At 38.9% G+C, this 17,524-nt stretch overlaps 1 protein-coding gene across 9 annotated transcripts in view; it reads left to right on the plus strand.

Annotated features, from left to right (window-relative positions):
* The window catches only part of DGKB (diacylglycerol kinase beta), a 1,123,143-nt gene that overhangs the window by 523,336 nt on the left and 582,283 nt on the right, over nt 1-17,524 (plus strand). For all 9 annotated transcript variants that reach the window (XM_086397581.1, XM_086397582.1, XM_086397586.1 and 6 more), the window contains 3 exons: nt 1,542-1,659; nt 4,739-4,827; nt 4,910-5,026. In XM_086397581.1, the coding sequence (XP_086253707.1) occupies nt 1,542-1,659; nt 4,739-4,827; nt 4,910-5,026 (324 nt within the window). The remainder of the gene's footprint in view (nt 1-1,541; nt 1,660-4,738; nt 4,828-4,909; nt 5,027-17,524) is intronic.

Below are 17,524 nucleotides of genomic sequence, written 5' to 3' on the forward strand. Positions count from 1 at the left end.
TTTCACTCCCACAGAATTTGTATTAGTGACTCAGTGCATAATAGGTGCTCAAAAAATTATTAGGTCTGTGTGTTCCAAGAAATATGGCAACTTGACTGACCTGAAGAATCGAGACCTGCAGTGGTTTCTATAGAATCCCAATAAATGATGTCTAAAATTAATCTGAGTTGGATACAATTTGGTGAATGATGTACAAGGAGTACATGTTAATACAGAAAATGATGGTGAAAAAAGTGATAAATGTATAGTAACTTCATTTAGTATCTTGACCTCCTTGTAAGGAATTCAAGAGATTTGTAAGCATCCTATTATTTTGTTTCACTTCAGTTTTGGATGATGCAGATGTAATTAGGTATCTGATAGAGGATAGCTATTGTAATATTATATAGAATTTTAGAAGAATAAATGATAATTACAGTTTTGCCAAGATTTTGGATTAATTAAACTCAGGATTTTATTGTGGTAAAAAATGATAGAGATTGTTATGAATAAAGACAATAACAGTGTTAATATTTTGCCATTTTTTCCATGAAATTAAATTCATTCACATTTTTTTATTTTCTTATAATCATTCATGTTTTGCAAAAGAGAAGTAAAGAAAAATTAATTAGAGCCTTACAAATACTTATTTTTTAAAATTTAACTATTGGAGGCATACAAAAATATATAAATGTAAATTATAACATGTAAGGAATCCCCCAACTTAAGCCTTAGAATACCATCAGTAACTTACTTTTAAGTCTTATGTTTTCATCCCATCCTACCCCTCTACTTCCTTATAAGAAAGACCTAATCACCATCATGAAATTTGTATATTCCTACTATTAAGCAAGGCTTTGGAGCTACCCTGGTAGCTCAATTCAGTAGATGCCAGTCCAGGTTCGATGCATGATACTGGATGCTTGGGGCTAGTGCACTGGGACGACCCAGACAGATGGTATGGGGAGGGAGGAGGGAGGAGGGTTCAGGACGGGGAACACATGTATGCCTGTGGCGGATTCATTTTGATATTTGGCAAAACTAATACAATTATGTAAAGTTAAAAAAAAAAAAAAAAGCATCTGCCTGCAGTGCAGGAGACCCAGGTTTGATCCTTTGGTCTGGAAGATCAAATGTTAATATATTCTGTCTAGGCTTTCACCTCTCAGAATCTTCCACTCAAGAATATTTTGTCTTTTTTTATTCACGTATTTGTTTATGGAATTGTCCTAAAAATAAGATATCCAGGTGAGGCAGACACGCCTCTGTTCTCAGCAGTGCTCAGTTGGGCTGACCGTGATGCTGGTTCGGGACCTCCTGTTGAACTGTTGACATTAGGTGAGAATCTGTGGGTTGCTGTAGCATCTGAGATTTGTTAGCAGGATCTCATTCCACTAGAGCACATGTGTTTTTCTAGACTCTGTGGCGATCCTGCAGAAAGTCAGGGATGAAATAACAGATTGTCTTCAAATGCTGCCGTCCAGCTCTGAATTTTATTGGCATTTTCTTATTCCACTGTTTATTTCATTAAGTGAAATCTGTTTCTCTTATGTCCTGTGCAGAATGTGAAGGATGACGGACAGCATGTGTGGCGACTCAAGCACTTTAACAAACCTGCGTACTGCAATCTTTGCCTGAACATGCTGATCGGAGTAGGGAAGCAGGGCCTCTGCTGCTCCTGTGAGTATGTTTCCTTTGCCTGGACATCATCACCTCCGGTGAGGAAAGGTTGATTTCATGGCACAGTCCTGTTTGCAGACAGAGTCAAGAAATTAACCTGACCCTTCCTGTACCTATGATTTATATCTCCCTGTAATATGTTTCTGAAGGCTTAGGTCATTCTAGTTTTAACTTCCTTCAGTTTTGGAAAGCCCTCTCCTTGGGAAAGGAATAAGGACATTTTCCAACTCACAAGCCATTTTCTTTCCACTGTAATTTAGTTTATTCATGATTCTCATTGCTTCTGCGAGTATTAGGAAAATTTCCACTGGCCTCTCATACTTATATCTTACATTTACGCATATTTGTCCTTTTTTCCCCAAGTTAGTTGCTTTATTCACATTGTTTTCCTATAATGAGCTTATTCCTTTCAGTCTTTTAAAAATAATTACATGATCGTGTGTGTCTGATGTATAGAACAGTCTTTTGGACTCTGTGGGAGAGGGAGAGGGTGGGATGATTTGGGAGAATGGCATTAAAATATGTATAATATCATATATGAAACGAGTCGCCAGTCCAGGTTTGATGCACGATACTGGATGCTTGGGGCTGGTGCACTGGGACGACCCAGAGGGATGGTATGGGGAGGGAGGAGGGAGGAGGGTTTGGGATGGGGAACACATGTATACCTGTGGCAGATTCATTTTGATATATGGCAAAACCAATACAATATTGTAAAGTTAAATAAAGTAAAATTAAAAAAATAAATAAATAAAAATAATTACATGATCAGTTTGCACTCAGATTAAGAAATCACAAGGAATAAAAACTAACCTTGTACCTCAGACACATGAGTTTTAATTCTATCATGGAGAAGTTCTTCATATATGGTCAACAGGTATTAGAATGCAAAGTTTTGCCCGTTCATGAATTGCAGCCATTATTTTTATTTCAGCACACTTAACTTTGCAATATTTATTTTCTTCTACGAAATACTGCCCACTAGAATTTTCAGATAATGCTTGCATCAATTTATAAAAGGCACTTAAGAATTTTTAAACCAACAGCATGTACTCCTGAGGAACTTTTGCATTCTGTGATACTTCTGCTAAAACAGGGGGAATACTGAGTCCTCCTCACTAAGGGTGACTTTGTCTCAGTCCAGCACGTTGTCCAACCAAACCCTTGTCTGCAGTGTATGTTCACAAAACCTGTCAGGTTTATTGGACACATCCCATTTTTGTGCATTTATAATAAATCTAATTTCTTACCTGGTTTCCATATAATACGTACTTTTCAGATATTAATTCTAGCTAATGGCTTCTTTGGTAGCATAATTGGGAGAAGACTTTCAGATGTTTTATTTGACATTAAAAACCATATTTTAGGATGCTTTTAAATGTTTACAGATTTTGATAAAGTAACATAAAATTATGTCATACCACTTCAGAGGGCTGTTTCTGGTGGCCACACTTAAGAGGCTGGTTACCCCATAACATTCTCCATGTACAAAGGAAGTAATTTATTTTCAAGGATTTATTATTTTTAAGGAAAATAATTTTTCAGAGTATTTTCTATTGATGGGAGCTTATGAAACAAAATGGTAATTCTCAAATAATGTGGGCAGTGTCATGTAAGAGTGAGAATCTTACTCACAAATTCTAACTGGTAAGTGTAGCAAATGTAATATACAACATTATTACCATTAGGGAAGGGAAGAGAAACTATATTTTCTTCCTCACTGTTGCCAAAGGGAGTCACAGATGTGGCTATTGGGGAAGAGTTTTACTATATAAGTATTATGTGAACTTAGTATTTTTTTCATTCTAATTCCATGCAGTGGTTAATTTCTTTTTGTTTTGTTGAGAGAGCTACCTGGTTGCTTTTTTACTTAATTTTTATTCCCTGTATTTATGCATTTGTTACTCTTAATTAGAAACCAGTATTTTATTAAAGAATATCTTTATAAGACCCTGAGTTATACTCAAAATCAAGCCATGTAGTGATTTACAGATGCCAATAAACTGTATATGTTGGCTTTATGTCACATTTTACACACACACACCCATATATATATTTGTATTTGTGAATATATGCATATTTGTGTTTAGTCGCTCAGTCGTGTCTGACTCTTTGGAAATCCATGGACTATAGCCTGCCAGGCTCCTCTGTCCATGGGGATTCTTCAGCCAAGAGTATTGGAATGCGTTGCCCTGCCCTCCTCCAGGGAATCTTCCCAACCCAGGGATTGAACCCAGGTCTCCAGCATTGCAGATGGATTCTTTACCATCTGAGCCACCAAGGAAACCCATACATATTCGCATATACATATTAATTTTGTGTATATATATACACAAAATATAAATATATATACACATGTATATCTTTGTATATGTGTATATATACACATTTGTACATATATATTAATTTTTGCATCTATATATCATAAAATACATACATACACATGCACACATGCATGCTCGCACACACACACACACACACACACACACACCATATGCTGTCTAGCAAAGGTTTTTCCTTTTGGAGACAGATTGCCATGATGGCTATGAAGGATGAAGTTTAACTGAAGGCCTGGCATGTATGAGGAAATCTATTCTCTGGAAATAGACTAACCAGCTATTTAAGATTTAGATAAATCAATAGACAAAACAGCAGAAACTCATGGGCTTTTACTCCCATGCCTGCCAGCTGCTCTCATGCCTATACTCTGTAAAATATAGATCTTTTCCTTCTAACAAATGACACCAAGCCATTTGGCAGTCATCAATTTGTCTTTAATATTTTTGTCATCTGGGAATTATTGTGAAAAATTTGAGTGAGGCCTGATTTAATTAAGCATTTCCTGCTATGCCATGATAGAAGAGTCTTGGTTTTTCACATGCGTAATATTTCCTGTACTAATTGGCCTTTTGTATTCCATGGTCAAAACAGTAGACTTGGACTTTTTCTTGATGCCGCTGATTGGATTGATTAGGGAGCAGCGGCTATGAAACAAGGTTCTGTTAATGTCACTCTTTCTCTGTAAAATTGCAGTCTGGGCCAGGATGAGCTCTGAATTTGTGTATGTGTTTTCTTACAGTTTGCAAGTACACAGTCCATGAGCGCTGCGTGGCTAGAGCGCCTCCTTCATGTATCAAGACTTACGTGAAGTCCAAGAAGAACACTGATGTGAGTGCATGGCCATGCTGGCTTTGGGAGTGTGTTGTTAATGGATGCTTCTTCTCACTGCAGTGCTCTCGTTCTGTTCTAGGTGATGCATCATTACTGGGTTGAAGGCAACTGCCCAACCAAGTGTGATAAGTGCCACAAAACGGTCAAATGTTACCAGGGCTTGACGGGACTGCATTGTGTTTGGTGTCAGATCACAGTGAGTAACATCAGAGAATGTATCTCTTCCACTCACTCTTGATGAACACGCCGTGTCCCATGCTCTCTGATGAGTCTTAGAAGGCCATCTTGACTTTTAGACTAAGTCCAAGTTAGCATAGCATCATGGGAGCCACTCATCTCATGTGTGGCTCCCAAAGGGATAAAGGTCAGAGTCGAATTTGACCTCAGAGGGTCCAGAATTTTAGAGCTAACCTTAGAGATAGTACTGTCATGAGGCTTTCAAACTGTGCTCTGTGGAGTTCTAGAAAGGTAACAAGGCACCGTGGCTGTGAATGGGCAGTGAGCTTGGAAGATTGACTGGGTAGAGCTCAGCTAGCTCTCTGCCCTGAAACTCTATTTTGGTAGAATTTATTATTCGACATATTCTGTATTTATTTTGAGTGTAGAATCTATTAGGCTTAAAAAGGATAGAACCATGAATAATGTGATTCAAAGACTTAATTTTATAGTGAAGATACTAAGACCAAGAAAATTTAAGCAAATCATTAATGACCACACAGCTAAGTAGAGATGCAGGCGTGTCCATATTTTAGTTCTTGATGATTCTAAGAACTCACTTAACCCTTATTTACAATGTGTTGTTGTCTTGCTCTTTCATTAAGTCATAGATTGAGGGATACAGGTGTGGATGTAAATGCTAACCATGAATGGCATTGACAATGAAGAAAGGTCACTTGGTCTTTCCTGGGAAATCTTTGCACTCTCCCTGGCTTGCATAATTGAAAAAGCTGCTTCAAATAACTTCTGGGATAAACATATTTATTAGGTGGTACCTCTAGTATTTCATGTTGTATTTCTGGAAACTAATTAGAATGCACATTTTTAAGAATAACCATTTTTTTACCGTTTAGTACAAAAACATTTATGGGGCTGAAGTTTCCCCCCATTGACTTCGTTTTCTCTTTACACCTAGTGTATGGGTCATCTTATTTATAGGACAAATTGTTCTTGCATTGTGGGAATTAAACAGTAGAGAGCAGTGTATCACTTAAGCAAATAAGTTTCTGTGTAGTGCCCCTGAGCAGTCTTCCCCAACACACACACCATTTAAAATTTTTCGTAAGTACACATACACACACACATACACACGGGATAATGAGAAAAACAAACTGTGACTTGTATTTCAAAAGTACAATTAAGTACTTTTTTTTTAATGAACACATTTTCTTCAATCATTTTCAGCTATTACTCAGTTAAATTATATTTACATTTGAAATTTCCTCAATTTTGAAAGACAGTTTTATTTTTTCGAAGTGATTGGGTATTATAATAAAACGTCTAACAATGATTTAAACTATACATGTGAATTACTTAAACACATTGATTTCTCAGTTTTAAGAAGACCATACCTATTTTATTTATTAAAAACCTTGTGCTCATTAAAATATTAGTTTTCTTTTCTAAGCGTCTATACAAAATTTAATTTTTGTTTCAGATCTTATATAACTCTATTCCTCTTATTTTCCCCACGGAGTACATTTTTGTTAGTTATATCTTTATTTTACTGCAAACTGAATTTGGAGAATGTCAGAATTTGTTTCTTCCTTGTATTTCAAGTTATTTCCCATCATTAATACATTTCAAATGTGTTTTTTTTTTTCCCATTTTCAGTTTCTTTTTTTTTTATTGGAGTATAGTTGCATTAAAATGCTGTGTTAGTAGTCTCTGCTGTACAGCAAAGTGAATCAGCTCTATGTATATATATGGTCCCTCTTTTTTGGATTTCTTTTTCATTTAGGTTACCACAGAGCACTGAGTAGAGTTCCCTGTTCTGTGTAGTTGGTTATCATTAGTTGTCTATTTTATACATGGTAGTGCATATATCGGAGAAGGCAATGGCACCCCACTCCAGTACTCTTGCCTGGAAAATCCCATGGATGGAGGAGCCTGGTGGGCTGCAGTCCATGGGGTCGCTAAGAGTCGGACACGACTGAGCAACTTCACTTTCACTTTTCCATTTCATGCATTGGAGAAGGAAATGGCAACCCACTCCAGTGTTCTTGCCTGGAGAATCCCAGGGACGGGGGAGCCTGGTGGGCTGCCATCTATGGGGTTGCACAGAGTCGGACACGACTGAAGCAACTTAGCAGCAGCAGCAGCAGCAATATATCTTTCACTTTTCACTTTCATGCATTGGAGAAGGAAATGGCAACCCACTCCAGTGTTCTTGCCTGGAGAATCCCAGGGGCGGGGGAGCCTGGTGGTCTGCCATCTATGGGGTCGCACAGAGTCGGACACGACTGAAGCAACTTAGCAGCAGCAGCAGTGTATATATGTCAGTTCCTATCTCCCAATCCATTCCACCTACCCTTCCCTTCTTTTTTTATTTTATTTTTTAGCTTTACAATATTGTATTGGTTTTGCCATATATCAACATGAATCTGCCACAGGTATACACGTGTTCCCCATCCCTCCCTTCTTGGTATCCGTACATTTGTTCTCTACGTCTGTGTCTCTATTCCTTCTTTGCTCATAAGTCCATCTGCCCCACCATGTATTTGTGTTAATATACAACGTTTGGTTTTCTCTTTCTGACTCATTTTAGTCTGTATGACAGTCTCTAGGTCCATCCACGTCTTGGCAAATGGCACAATTTCGCTCCTTTTTATGGCTGAGTAGTATTCCATTGTCTACATGGCCCACATCTTCTTTACACATTCCCATGTTGATAGACACTTAGGTTGCTTCCATGTCCTGGCTGTTGCAAACAGTGCTGCAGTGAACATTGCAGGATTTTTTAAATTGTGTATTTAAAATGTGAACACTATAAAATTATGCACTGCCTCCTTTCCTGATATAAAAGCTTTTAGAGATTTTAAGTTTCTTTATTTGACTCCTCTTCTCTTTCCCCTATTTAATATCTTCTGCCTTTTTCATTCTATGGGAATGACTCTCCTCAGAGTTACCATTGCTAATAGTGTCTTAGTGATAATCAAAGCATCTTGAAATGTTTTTCTTGTTTTATATTCCATTTTGCTTTTCTTGTTTTCTTTTGTTTCTTGGGTCTGACACTGAAAATTTACATTTCTAGCCCCATAAATCTCCAGTTATACACTTATTTTTGGTCTTGATCCTGATCCTAGTCTTATAAGAAATTAGGCCTTTCTTTTTATAGGAAAGAAGACACTGTGTCTGAATAAATTCTGCTTGTATAATCTGAGGATTTCAGGTGCAGTTCAGTTCAGACAACATGACCCTAGCATCTTCCTCTTAAGGTCAATGTGAACCTGAAGATGACTCTTTTGTCACTACAACAAAGCACTTTATAAGCTATAAATGTCTTCAAACCCCACCTTCTACTCAGAGCACGAGCACGGAAGGGTTTAATGCAGAGTCAGAGAGAAATGGAGCTTCTCAGGGTGCTTCTTAGCTTACTAAACTTTCCCAAGACCTGAGGCTTCTGGCTAACTTCAGCTTTATTTGCTATAAACCATGATCTCCAGGGTTCTGTGAGTGTTTGGTTCATGAAACAAAACTCAAAATTAAAAAAAAAAAAGTTCTCATGTTTCCAGAAGAATACATATACACACACACACACACACACACACACACATATATATAAGCTTCTTATACGTAGCTTCAGCTTCTGTACTCTTTTGGCATTTTAACGTTAAGCAATTATATGAATATATTTATTAATTTATTGATTATCTGCCTAGGTTAAATAGAAGATATCTACCTCTGACCATTTCTATATTTAGTATGATCTATACTTCGTTCTTGAACTATTGTATGAAGATTTCAGTTTAAAGTTGATCTGGTCTTGACTGACACACTCCTGATAACCTTTATTTTTAAAAAATATTTATTTATGTATTTGGCTGCGCCGACTCTTAGTTGGGGCACATGGGTCCTTTAGTTGCAGCACGTGTGCTCTACTTCTCTGACCAGGGGTTGAACCGGGGGCCTCCTGCCTTGGGAACATAGAGTCTTAGCCACTGGACCACCAGGGAAGTCCCCTGCTTGCCTTTAAACAAACTGAATGTACTTTCTTACGTCTTTATGCTTCCCAGAAAGTGCTATAAATATAGTAAAGAGCTAGCAGAAGCTGTGAAAGTGATGGGATATGCACCATCAGAGCTGAGTGTTAGGGAGGCCTGTCTGAATGGAGTCTGCATGGAATAGATTGTAGAGAGAAACAAAGAGAATGAAACCTGCTTTCATTTCAGTGGTTTTACAAATGCTATCACTTCCTTTAAACCTAGGGCTTTGGCAATTGCTTGTGTCTTAATTTAGTCATAAGTTAGACCAACCATATTCTGTAAGTGTTTCTGTTCAACAACTAAGGCAGTAGTTGTATAATCTTGGACAAAGTATATACAAGCTTTGGCCAGTTTCTGAATTGTCAAAATGGATATAATGATACCTATCTTGTAAGACGTTTTTTATAAAAATTAAATGAATTTTAAAAAATCTGTATAAATATGTTTAGTGCAGAATCTCATACATAATAATGCTTGCATGTGTGCTAAGTCGATTCAGTTGTGTCTGACTCTTTGCGATCCCATGGATGGTAGCCCATCAGAATCCTCTGTCCATGGGATTCTTCAGGCAACAGTACCACAGTGGGTTGCCATTTCCTTCCCCAGAGGATATTCCTGACCCAGGGATCAAACCCGAGTCTCTTAAGTCTCCTGCATTGGCAGGCATGTTCTTTACTTCTAACTCCACTTGGGAAGCCCATACTAGTGCTTCAAAGTGAAGTCACTCAGTCGTGTCTGACTCTTAGCGAACCCATGGCCTGTAGCCTACCAGGCTTCTTGGTCCATGGGATTCTCCAGGCAAGAATACTGGAGTGGGTTACCATTTCCTTCTCCAGGAGATCTTCCCTACCCAGGGATTGAACCCGCGTCTCCAGTGTTGTAGGCAGACACTTTACCGCCTGAGCCACCAGGGAAGTGCCTAGTGCTTAGTGATTGACAATTACTTTCACAGTGAAGGCTAGGTAAAATGCCATGTGTGTGTGTGTGTGTGTGCATGCTCAGTTGTGTCTGACTCTTTGAGACCCCATGGACTGTAGCCTACCACACTCCTCTGTTGATGGAATTCTTCAGGCAAGAATACTAGAGTGGGTTGCCATGTCCTCTTCCAGGGGAATCTTCTCAATCCAGGGATTGAACCCACATGCCTTGCGTCTCTTGCATTGGGAGGCAGATTCTTTACCACTAGTACCACCTGGGAAGCCCAGGTAAATTGTCATGTGGAGGCACAAAGCCCAACCTCTGGCTCACAGAGGGTACTCCATGAATGTTACTCAAACCTTCTCTCTCCCTTCTGGAAGGAACTCTAATTTCCCAGTCTAAGAATAACACCTGCATGTTCTAAAAGCATTCAGAAACATGTGGTCCTGAATATCACTAAAGCCTAGACTAAGCTGATTTATTTATATTCACAAACTCTCTTCTATGAAACATAGTAACATCATGCTTGCAATGATTGGAAATAGAGCTGGAAGTCAATCTCTTATCCTTGTCTTTCACCTCTGTCTCATATATTCAACCTATCACTGAGCCTCTAAGTTTCCTCCTTAAAATATCTCTCTCAGATTTGGTTTTTGTCTTCACCATTCACAGCCCAAGTGCAAGCTCTTAGCACCTCTTAACTAGATTAGAGTCAGAAATCTTGGCTTACCTCCCTAACAGAAGGTACTTTTCCTATAACACAGGCTGCAAACCACCTCCAGAATCAACTTCTGAAAATACTGTTTTGTTATCATATGCCACCTTTGGCAACCCATAATAGTTCTGTGAAAATAAATGCAGCCCTCACCTCTTCCCACCTCAACCTGGTTTTCATTTCCCTAAATATGAGAGCCAAGCCTAAGCACATGACGTATGTAATATTCCCCTCCATGCCCAGACCCTGCTATAAGTTGAGTTTGTCTGTGGACAGTTCCCAGGGAAAGCCATGCTTCACCCTTGTTATTTAGCTCACCTTGCTTTATTTTATCTTTTAGAATTGTTAAAAATTGTATTTGTTTATTTTTCTGTGTTTTGGGTCTTGATTGCCACATGTGGGCTTTCGCTAGTTGCGACAAGCAAAGGCCACTCTCTAGTTGCCATGTTCGGGCTTCCCACTGCCGTGGCTTTTCTTGTTGCAGAGCACAGGCCCTAGGATGAGTGGGCTTCAGTAGTTACGGCACATGAGCTTAGTTGCCCCATGGCATGTGGGGTCCTCCCGAACCAGTGACTGAACCCGTGTCCCCTACATCGGTGGATTTTAACCACTGGACCACCAGGGCAGTCCCTTGCTCACTCCGATTGTCCCGAATGCACCCAACTCAAATTCTAACTACACTTCAAGAACCAAATTAAGTTCCGTATATCCCTTGAGATTTTCCTTGACACTGTATGTTTATTTTTTCTGAATACTTTCCAAACTTTTATTCCATACCAAAGGAAGACTGAAATGCTGTCTAGAACTGTCATGTCTGCATGCTATCATTGTCTACACTGCTCGATCACAGTCTTATCCAGCTCCAGATCCAATATATACCTTGGATCACCCTAATTACCCTAAATCTTGATTCAGTGCCGAATATAGAGGATATCCTCAACAATTTCACTTTCATGACAGATATCCTTTTCTTCTTACTGCTAAATAGTGAATTTTAAATGTATTACTTAAATTGTTTTTTTTTTTTTAAATCCTGTAATCCTCAAATATACATCAGGTATACAAGTGTGTGTATACAAATACTTAAAGATATAAAAAAGTATTAGTCGCTCAGTAGCATCCGACACTTTGCAACCCCAGGGACTGTACTCTGTGAGGCCCTTCTGTCCATGGAATTCTCCAGGGATGAATTGGAGTATGTGGCCATTTTCTTCTTCAGGGGATCTTCCCAACCCAAGGATCAAATCCAGGTCTTCCACACTGCAGGCAGATTTTTACAGTCTGAGCCACCAGCCACCTTTTTATTCAGAACCTGTGGATTCTTGATGTTACAGAATTTTGCCATCATTTAGATAAGAAAGTTAGGCGCTTAGAACTGAGTTTTATCTCCTTTTGTAAGTCTCACCACTTAAAAATGAAAACAGGAAAATCCTAAGAAAGAACAATATAAACTGCCTTCTAACATTTAGGCAGCCACTTCCCTGTGCTTGCAATTCAATCAGCTGGGCTGAATGTCCTCATTGCTTCTTTTTTCCTCCTCTTGCTGACATTCTCTGATCCTTAAGATATCACTGTTTAATCACTATTATTAGAGAGATGCAAATCCAAACTATAGTGAGGCATCCCCTCACATGGGTCAGAATGGCCATGATCAAAAATCTACAAACAATAAATCTTGGAAAGGGTATGGAGAAAAGGGAACCTTCTTGTCCTGTTGATGGGAATGCAAATTGATACAGCCACTATGGAGAACAGTATGGAAATTCCTTCAAAATCTATGAATAAAACTACCATATGACCCAGAAATTCTACTACTAGGCATATACCCTGAGGAAACCAGAATAGCTAACACATGGAAGCCATCTCGATGTGAACCGATAGATGAATGGATAAAGAAGTTATGGTACATATACACAATGAAAATTTGGCTAAAAGCTCAACATTCAGAAAATGAAGATCATGGCATCTGGTCCCATCACTTCATGGGAAATAGATGGGGAAACAGTGGAAACAGTGTCAGACTTTATTTTTTTGGGCTCCAAAATCACTGCAGATGGTGACTGCAGCCATGAAATTAAAAGACGCTTACTCCTTGAAAGAAAAGTTATGACCAACCTAGATAGCATATTGAAAAGCAGAGACATTACTTTGCCAACAAAGGTCCATTAGTCAAGGCTTTGGTTTTTCCAGTGGTCATGTATGGATGTGAGAGTTGGACTCTGAAGAAAGCCAAGCGCCGAAGAATTGATGCTTTTGAACTGTGGTGTTAGAGAAGATTCTTGAGAGTCCCTTGGACTGCGAGGAGATCTAACCTGTCCATCCTAAAGGAGATCAGCCCTGGGTGTTCTTTGGAAGGAATGATGCTAAAGCTGAAACTCCAGTACTTTGGCCACCTCATGCGTAGAGTTGACTCATTGGAGAAGACTCTGATGCTGGGAGGGATTGGGGGCAGGAGGAGAAGGGGACGACAGAGGACTAGATGGCTGGATGGCATCACCTACTCGATGGACATGAGTTTGAGTGAACCCTGGGAGATGGTGATGGACAGGGAGGCCTGGCGTGCTGCAATTTATGGGGTCGCAAAGAGTCAGACATGACTGAGTGACTGAACTGATCTGAATAAAAAGGAATTCTTTTGAGTTGGTTGTAATGAGATGGACAGACCTAGAGCCTATTAAACAGGGTGAAGTAAATCAGAAAGAGAAAGAGAAATATCATTTATTAATGCATATATATGGAATCTAGGACAGAGAAGGCAATGGCGCCCCACTTCCGTACTCTTGCCTAGAAAATCCCATGGGTGGAGGAACCTGGTAGGCTACAGTCCATGGGGTCGCTACGAGTCGGTCCCGACTGAGGGACTTCACTTTCACTTTTCACTTTTATACGTTGGAGAGGGAAATGGCAACCCACTCCAGTGTTCTCGCCTGGAGAATCCCAGGGACGGCAGAGCCTGGTGGGCTGCTGTCTATGGGGTCGCACAGAGTCGGACACGACTGAAGTGACTTAGCAGCAGCTTAGCAGCATGGAATCTAGAAAGATGGTGCTGATGAACCTATCTACAGGGCAACAGTGGAGAGGAGGACATAGAGAACACAGTAGGTGCGGGAGAAGGTGGGATGATTTGAGAGAGTAGCATTGAAATGTATATATTACCGTGTGTAAAATAGATAGCCAGTGGGAATTTTCTGTATGACACAGGAAACCCAAAGCTCGTGCTCTATGACAGCCTAGATGGGTGGGATGGGGAGGGAGATAGAAGGGAGGTTAAGAGGGAGGGGGCATATGTATAGCTATATGACTGACTTTTGTTGATATATGGCAAAAACCATCACAATATTGTAATCATTCTTCAATTAAAAATAATTTTTTTTACAAAAAAGATCTCACTCTTTATACCTGTTGATTTCTACCCTGAAAGCATTTTCTGGACATTCTATTAAAATAGGTTGTCATTTGCTCCTGGTTGTGGTAAAATGTTCATGGTCAGGCAGGACTCACAGTATCGGTGGATACTTTTCATTTGAGCTTGGCAAAAGCAAGCCTATATTGTGGCTATAGATTATTGACTTTTGGTATCATGTAGGACTACTACTTCTTTTAAAATAGTCAACTCCTAGCAATAATATTTAAAGGTTTCTAATGACTTAACAATATAAAGATTCATGCTTTAGCAAATGCCAGCGTTAACGCAGCACCTGAAATGGAAAAATGTTAGAGACAAAAATACATATAAATCAACAAATATTTCTCTAATCTGGTCACTTCATTTTTCTGCAGAAAAACTATTTCTTTTTCTTCCAAATTCTTATAGAAATTTATTTCCTATTTTTCTTCCTTTCAACTTTTTAGATTCTGTTTTCTTCTCAGTACAACACATCACTCTTTTCTCAACTCCATCCCATAAACACATATACATATACACACATACACACAAGCTTATTCACACATTTTCTTTTTCTTCCTAAATTGAGACAGCTTTTTTCAATAAACACAGATCTGGCTCTAAATTAAGTGCTATTAGAAATGTTGTAAACTCTGAAATTATTTCCAAGTGTTTAATTCACTTCCAGAAATAGCTGGTTTATATTTTATGAATTTTCTAGCTATGATACCGATACCCTTACACAGAAATGGAAGTTTCTGTACATATAATAAAAAATATGACCTGATGATTTCTATGCCTTAGTCTAAAAATGCAAAGGTAACTGTGAACAAAAATAAAAACACTGTTTAAAAGGTAACAGTTTCTTTACTCTGGGGCTCCATTGGCCATTCCATTTAAGAGGCAGCACTCATTAATGGTCTAGTTTATTGCTCTTCTTGATGAGTCTTTTTCTCTGTTTTGTTGATTTACAATCTGGGTTATCTTTAAGAGAATTGTCAGACTTCAGTATCTTACTGTCACTGACAAGGACTCAGCTTTGACTTTTTTTTTTTTTTCTGTAAAATGGCATGGTGATGAGTTTAAGCTACTTGTTATTATTACTGATTATACTCACTTTATTCCTTTTTACATTTTTATTTAAAACATATCATACATATAGAAAATTATAAATATCCCAGGGAGAGAGCTCAGTGAATTTTGCACAAATGAGCACCATGTGTAGCTAACACCTGATGGAGAAACAAAACATTACCAATAACCTGAAATACTTTTGGGCTAGTGGCTTTTAAATTCTATTATATGGTTTCTATTTTGTTGGTATTTCCTATTTTTTAAAATAGACTTCATTTGTTGCAAAGTTTTAACTTCACAGCAAAAATGAAATACACTTTTAATCCTGATAGTCTTGGGAACCATAAGCATTTTCTCATTGTCCTTCATATTTTATAGTTCGTCTTCAAGTATGTTTATGAACAATATGTTCAGTGCGGTAGCCCTGCTATACACACTGTGGAAAAATCAGGATTTTCCAATGTGGTGTCCTCAGCTTTGATACTTCCAGCTACAAATAATGTCATGATGTTGATGGACACCCACACATATTTAGCAGCTGCCAGATTCCAGTCTTAAGCGAAGTGTAAGGTACCTTATACGTTATTAGTTAATACAGACTTCTTAAGGAGGAGAATTTTCTTGCAGTGTGTCTTCCTGTTTCACTGACGATGATATGGTTACTGACGTCCTTGTGGATCCTGCTACATGCTTCTGTTCCTGCAAGACTCTGTCTCATAGCCACCTGGGACCACATGGCAATCAAACGGGTAGTGCCGTGCTGATTTCATGTAGCTCTGCAGGGAAGCCAGGGCTTCCCAGGTGATGGTAGTGGTAAAGAACCCACTTGGCAGTGCAGGAGACATAAGAGATGTGGGTTTGATCTCTGGATTGGGAAGATCCCATGGAGGAGGGCATGGCAACCCACTGCAGTATTCTTGCCTGGACAGAATCCCCATGGACAGAAGAGCCTGGTGGGCTACAGTCCATGGGTTGCAAGAGTCAGACATGACTGAAGTGACTTAGCACGCAGCACACATGCCGGGAGCAGTGTTTCATAGGACCCGTTCCAGTACCTATGCTCTGAAACCCTCAAACCTCAATATGAAGAGGTACTCCATATATTCTGTTTGGCTTAACAACTTTGTAATTCTTTCTGAGTGCTCAGTTCCTTGTTTGTTTTCCTGGAAAACTAGTTTAAATACCAAAAAGCTGTCATTAAATTCATTTTATTTTTGTTGTCTTTTATTACATCTGGTAACCCTCAAATAACTGTATAGAGAGGTTAGTCATCCCTTCCCATATCAGTTGCAGATTGTTAGAAATGCAAGGGATGGAGGCAGGGTGGAGGCTGAGCTGCTGAGCTTGTGTAGGTGGTCAGTGCTGGCAAGATCTCAGTATCCTGTCTCTCTGTCCTTCAGAGTTGCATGTAAAACTTCAGTCACTGCAAGCATGAAAATTCAGTTTTTTCTCACTCTGTGCATACAGAAATTTTATCTTAGAGTCTTGCATTGTCAGTTTTAAATAGGTAGTGCAGGATGGAAAAGCAGAAGCTTTTTCTCTGTGACACCACAGTACAAAAGAGCCTTCAAGACACACAGCCTGACTTTGATTTTTGGTTCAGTTTTCGTAGCGATTGGTACATTCCTTTTCAAGGGCCACCATAATGAAACACTACAAAATGAGAGCAGAAAGTTATCTTTTCATAGTTCTAGAGGCTAGAAACCCAAGATCAAGATGTTAGCGGGCCATGCTCCCTCTGAAGGCTGTAGTGAAGAATCCACCCTCAGCTTTTGCTGATTCTGAGAGTGGGCCCCAATCATCGGTGGTCCCTGGCCTTTGGCTTCATCACCAAATCCCTGCTTCTGTTGTCAATGACCTCTTGCCTCCACGTCTGTCTCTTTATATCCAGATGTCTCTCTTCTCATAAGAAAGCCGGTCATTGGATTAAACTCCAAGCTATTTCAGTATAACTTCAATTGAACTTGAATATGCCTACAAAGATTTTAGTTCTCAATGAGTTCATGTTGTACAGATACTAGAATTCAGGACATTAATTGGGGAAAGACTCAATTTAACCTGCAACACTTGATAATCTGTTTGGTCTGAATCCCAAATTTCAGGGTCATGATTTATTCTGAGAAAATTGATGAAGTCTAATATATTAATAATATATTTAAACCAGTCACTAATTTTATTTTGTGGAAACTATGCATTTCCATTTGCCAGATGATTGCCTGTTAATTTAGTTCTATTTTGCATATGGCTCCAAGTGCTTCTTTATCTTGAATTCCCCTTGCCTCTTGACAAAGCAATGCCTGGTAAGATGAAACCACTTTTTTAATAAGGAGTTTACATGTCACTGAGAAGCAAAACTGCTAATTATGGTTGAATGTGTAAAGGTATTTTTATTTCATGTAC

This window comes from Bos grunniens, chromosome 4 (genome assembly GCF_055505025.1).
Source record: "Bos grunniens cultivar Pamir isolate PY7600 chromosome 4, Bosgru_T2T1.0, whole genome shotgun sequence".
Taxonomy (NCBI): Eukaryota; Metazoa; Chordata; class Mammalia; order Artiodactyla; family Bovidae; genus Bos; species Bos grunniens.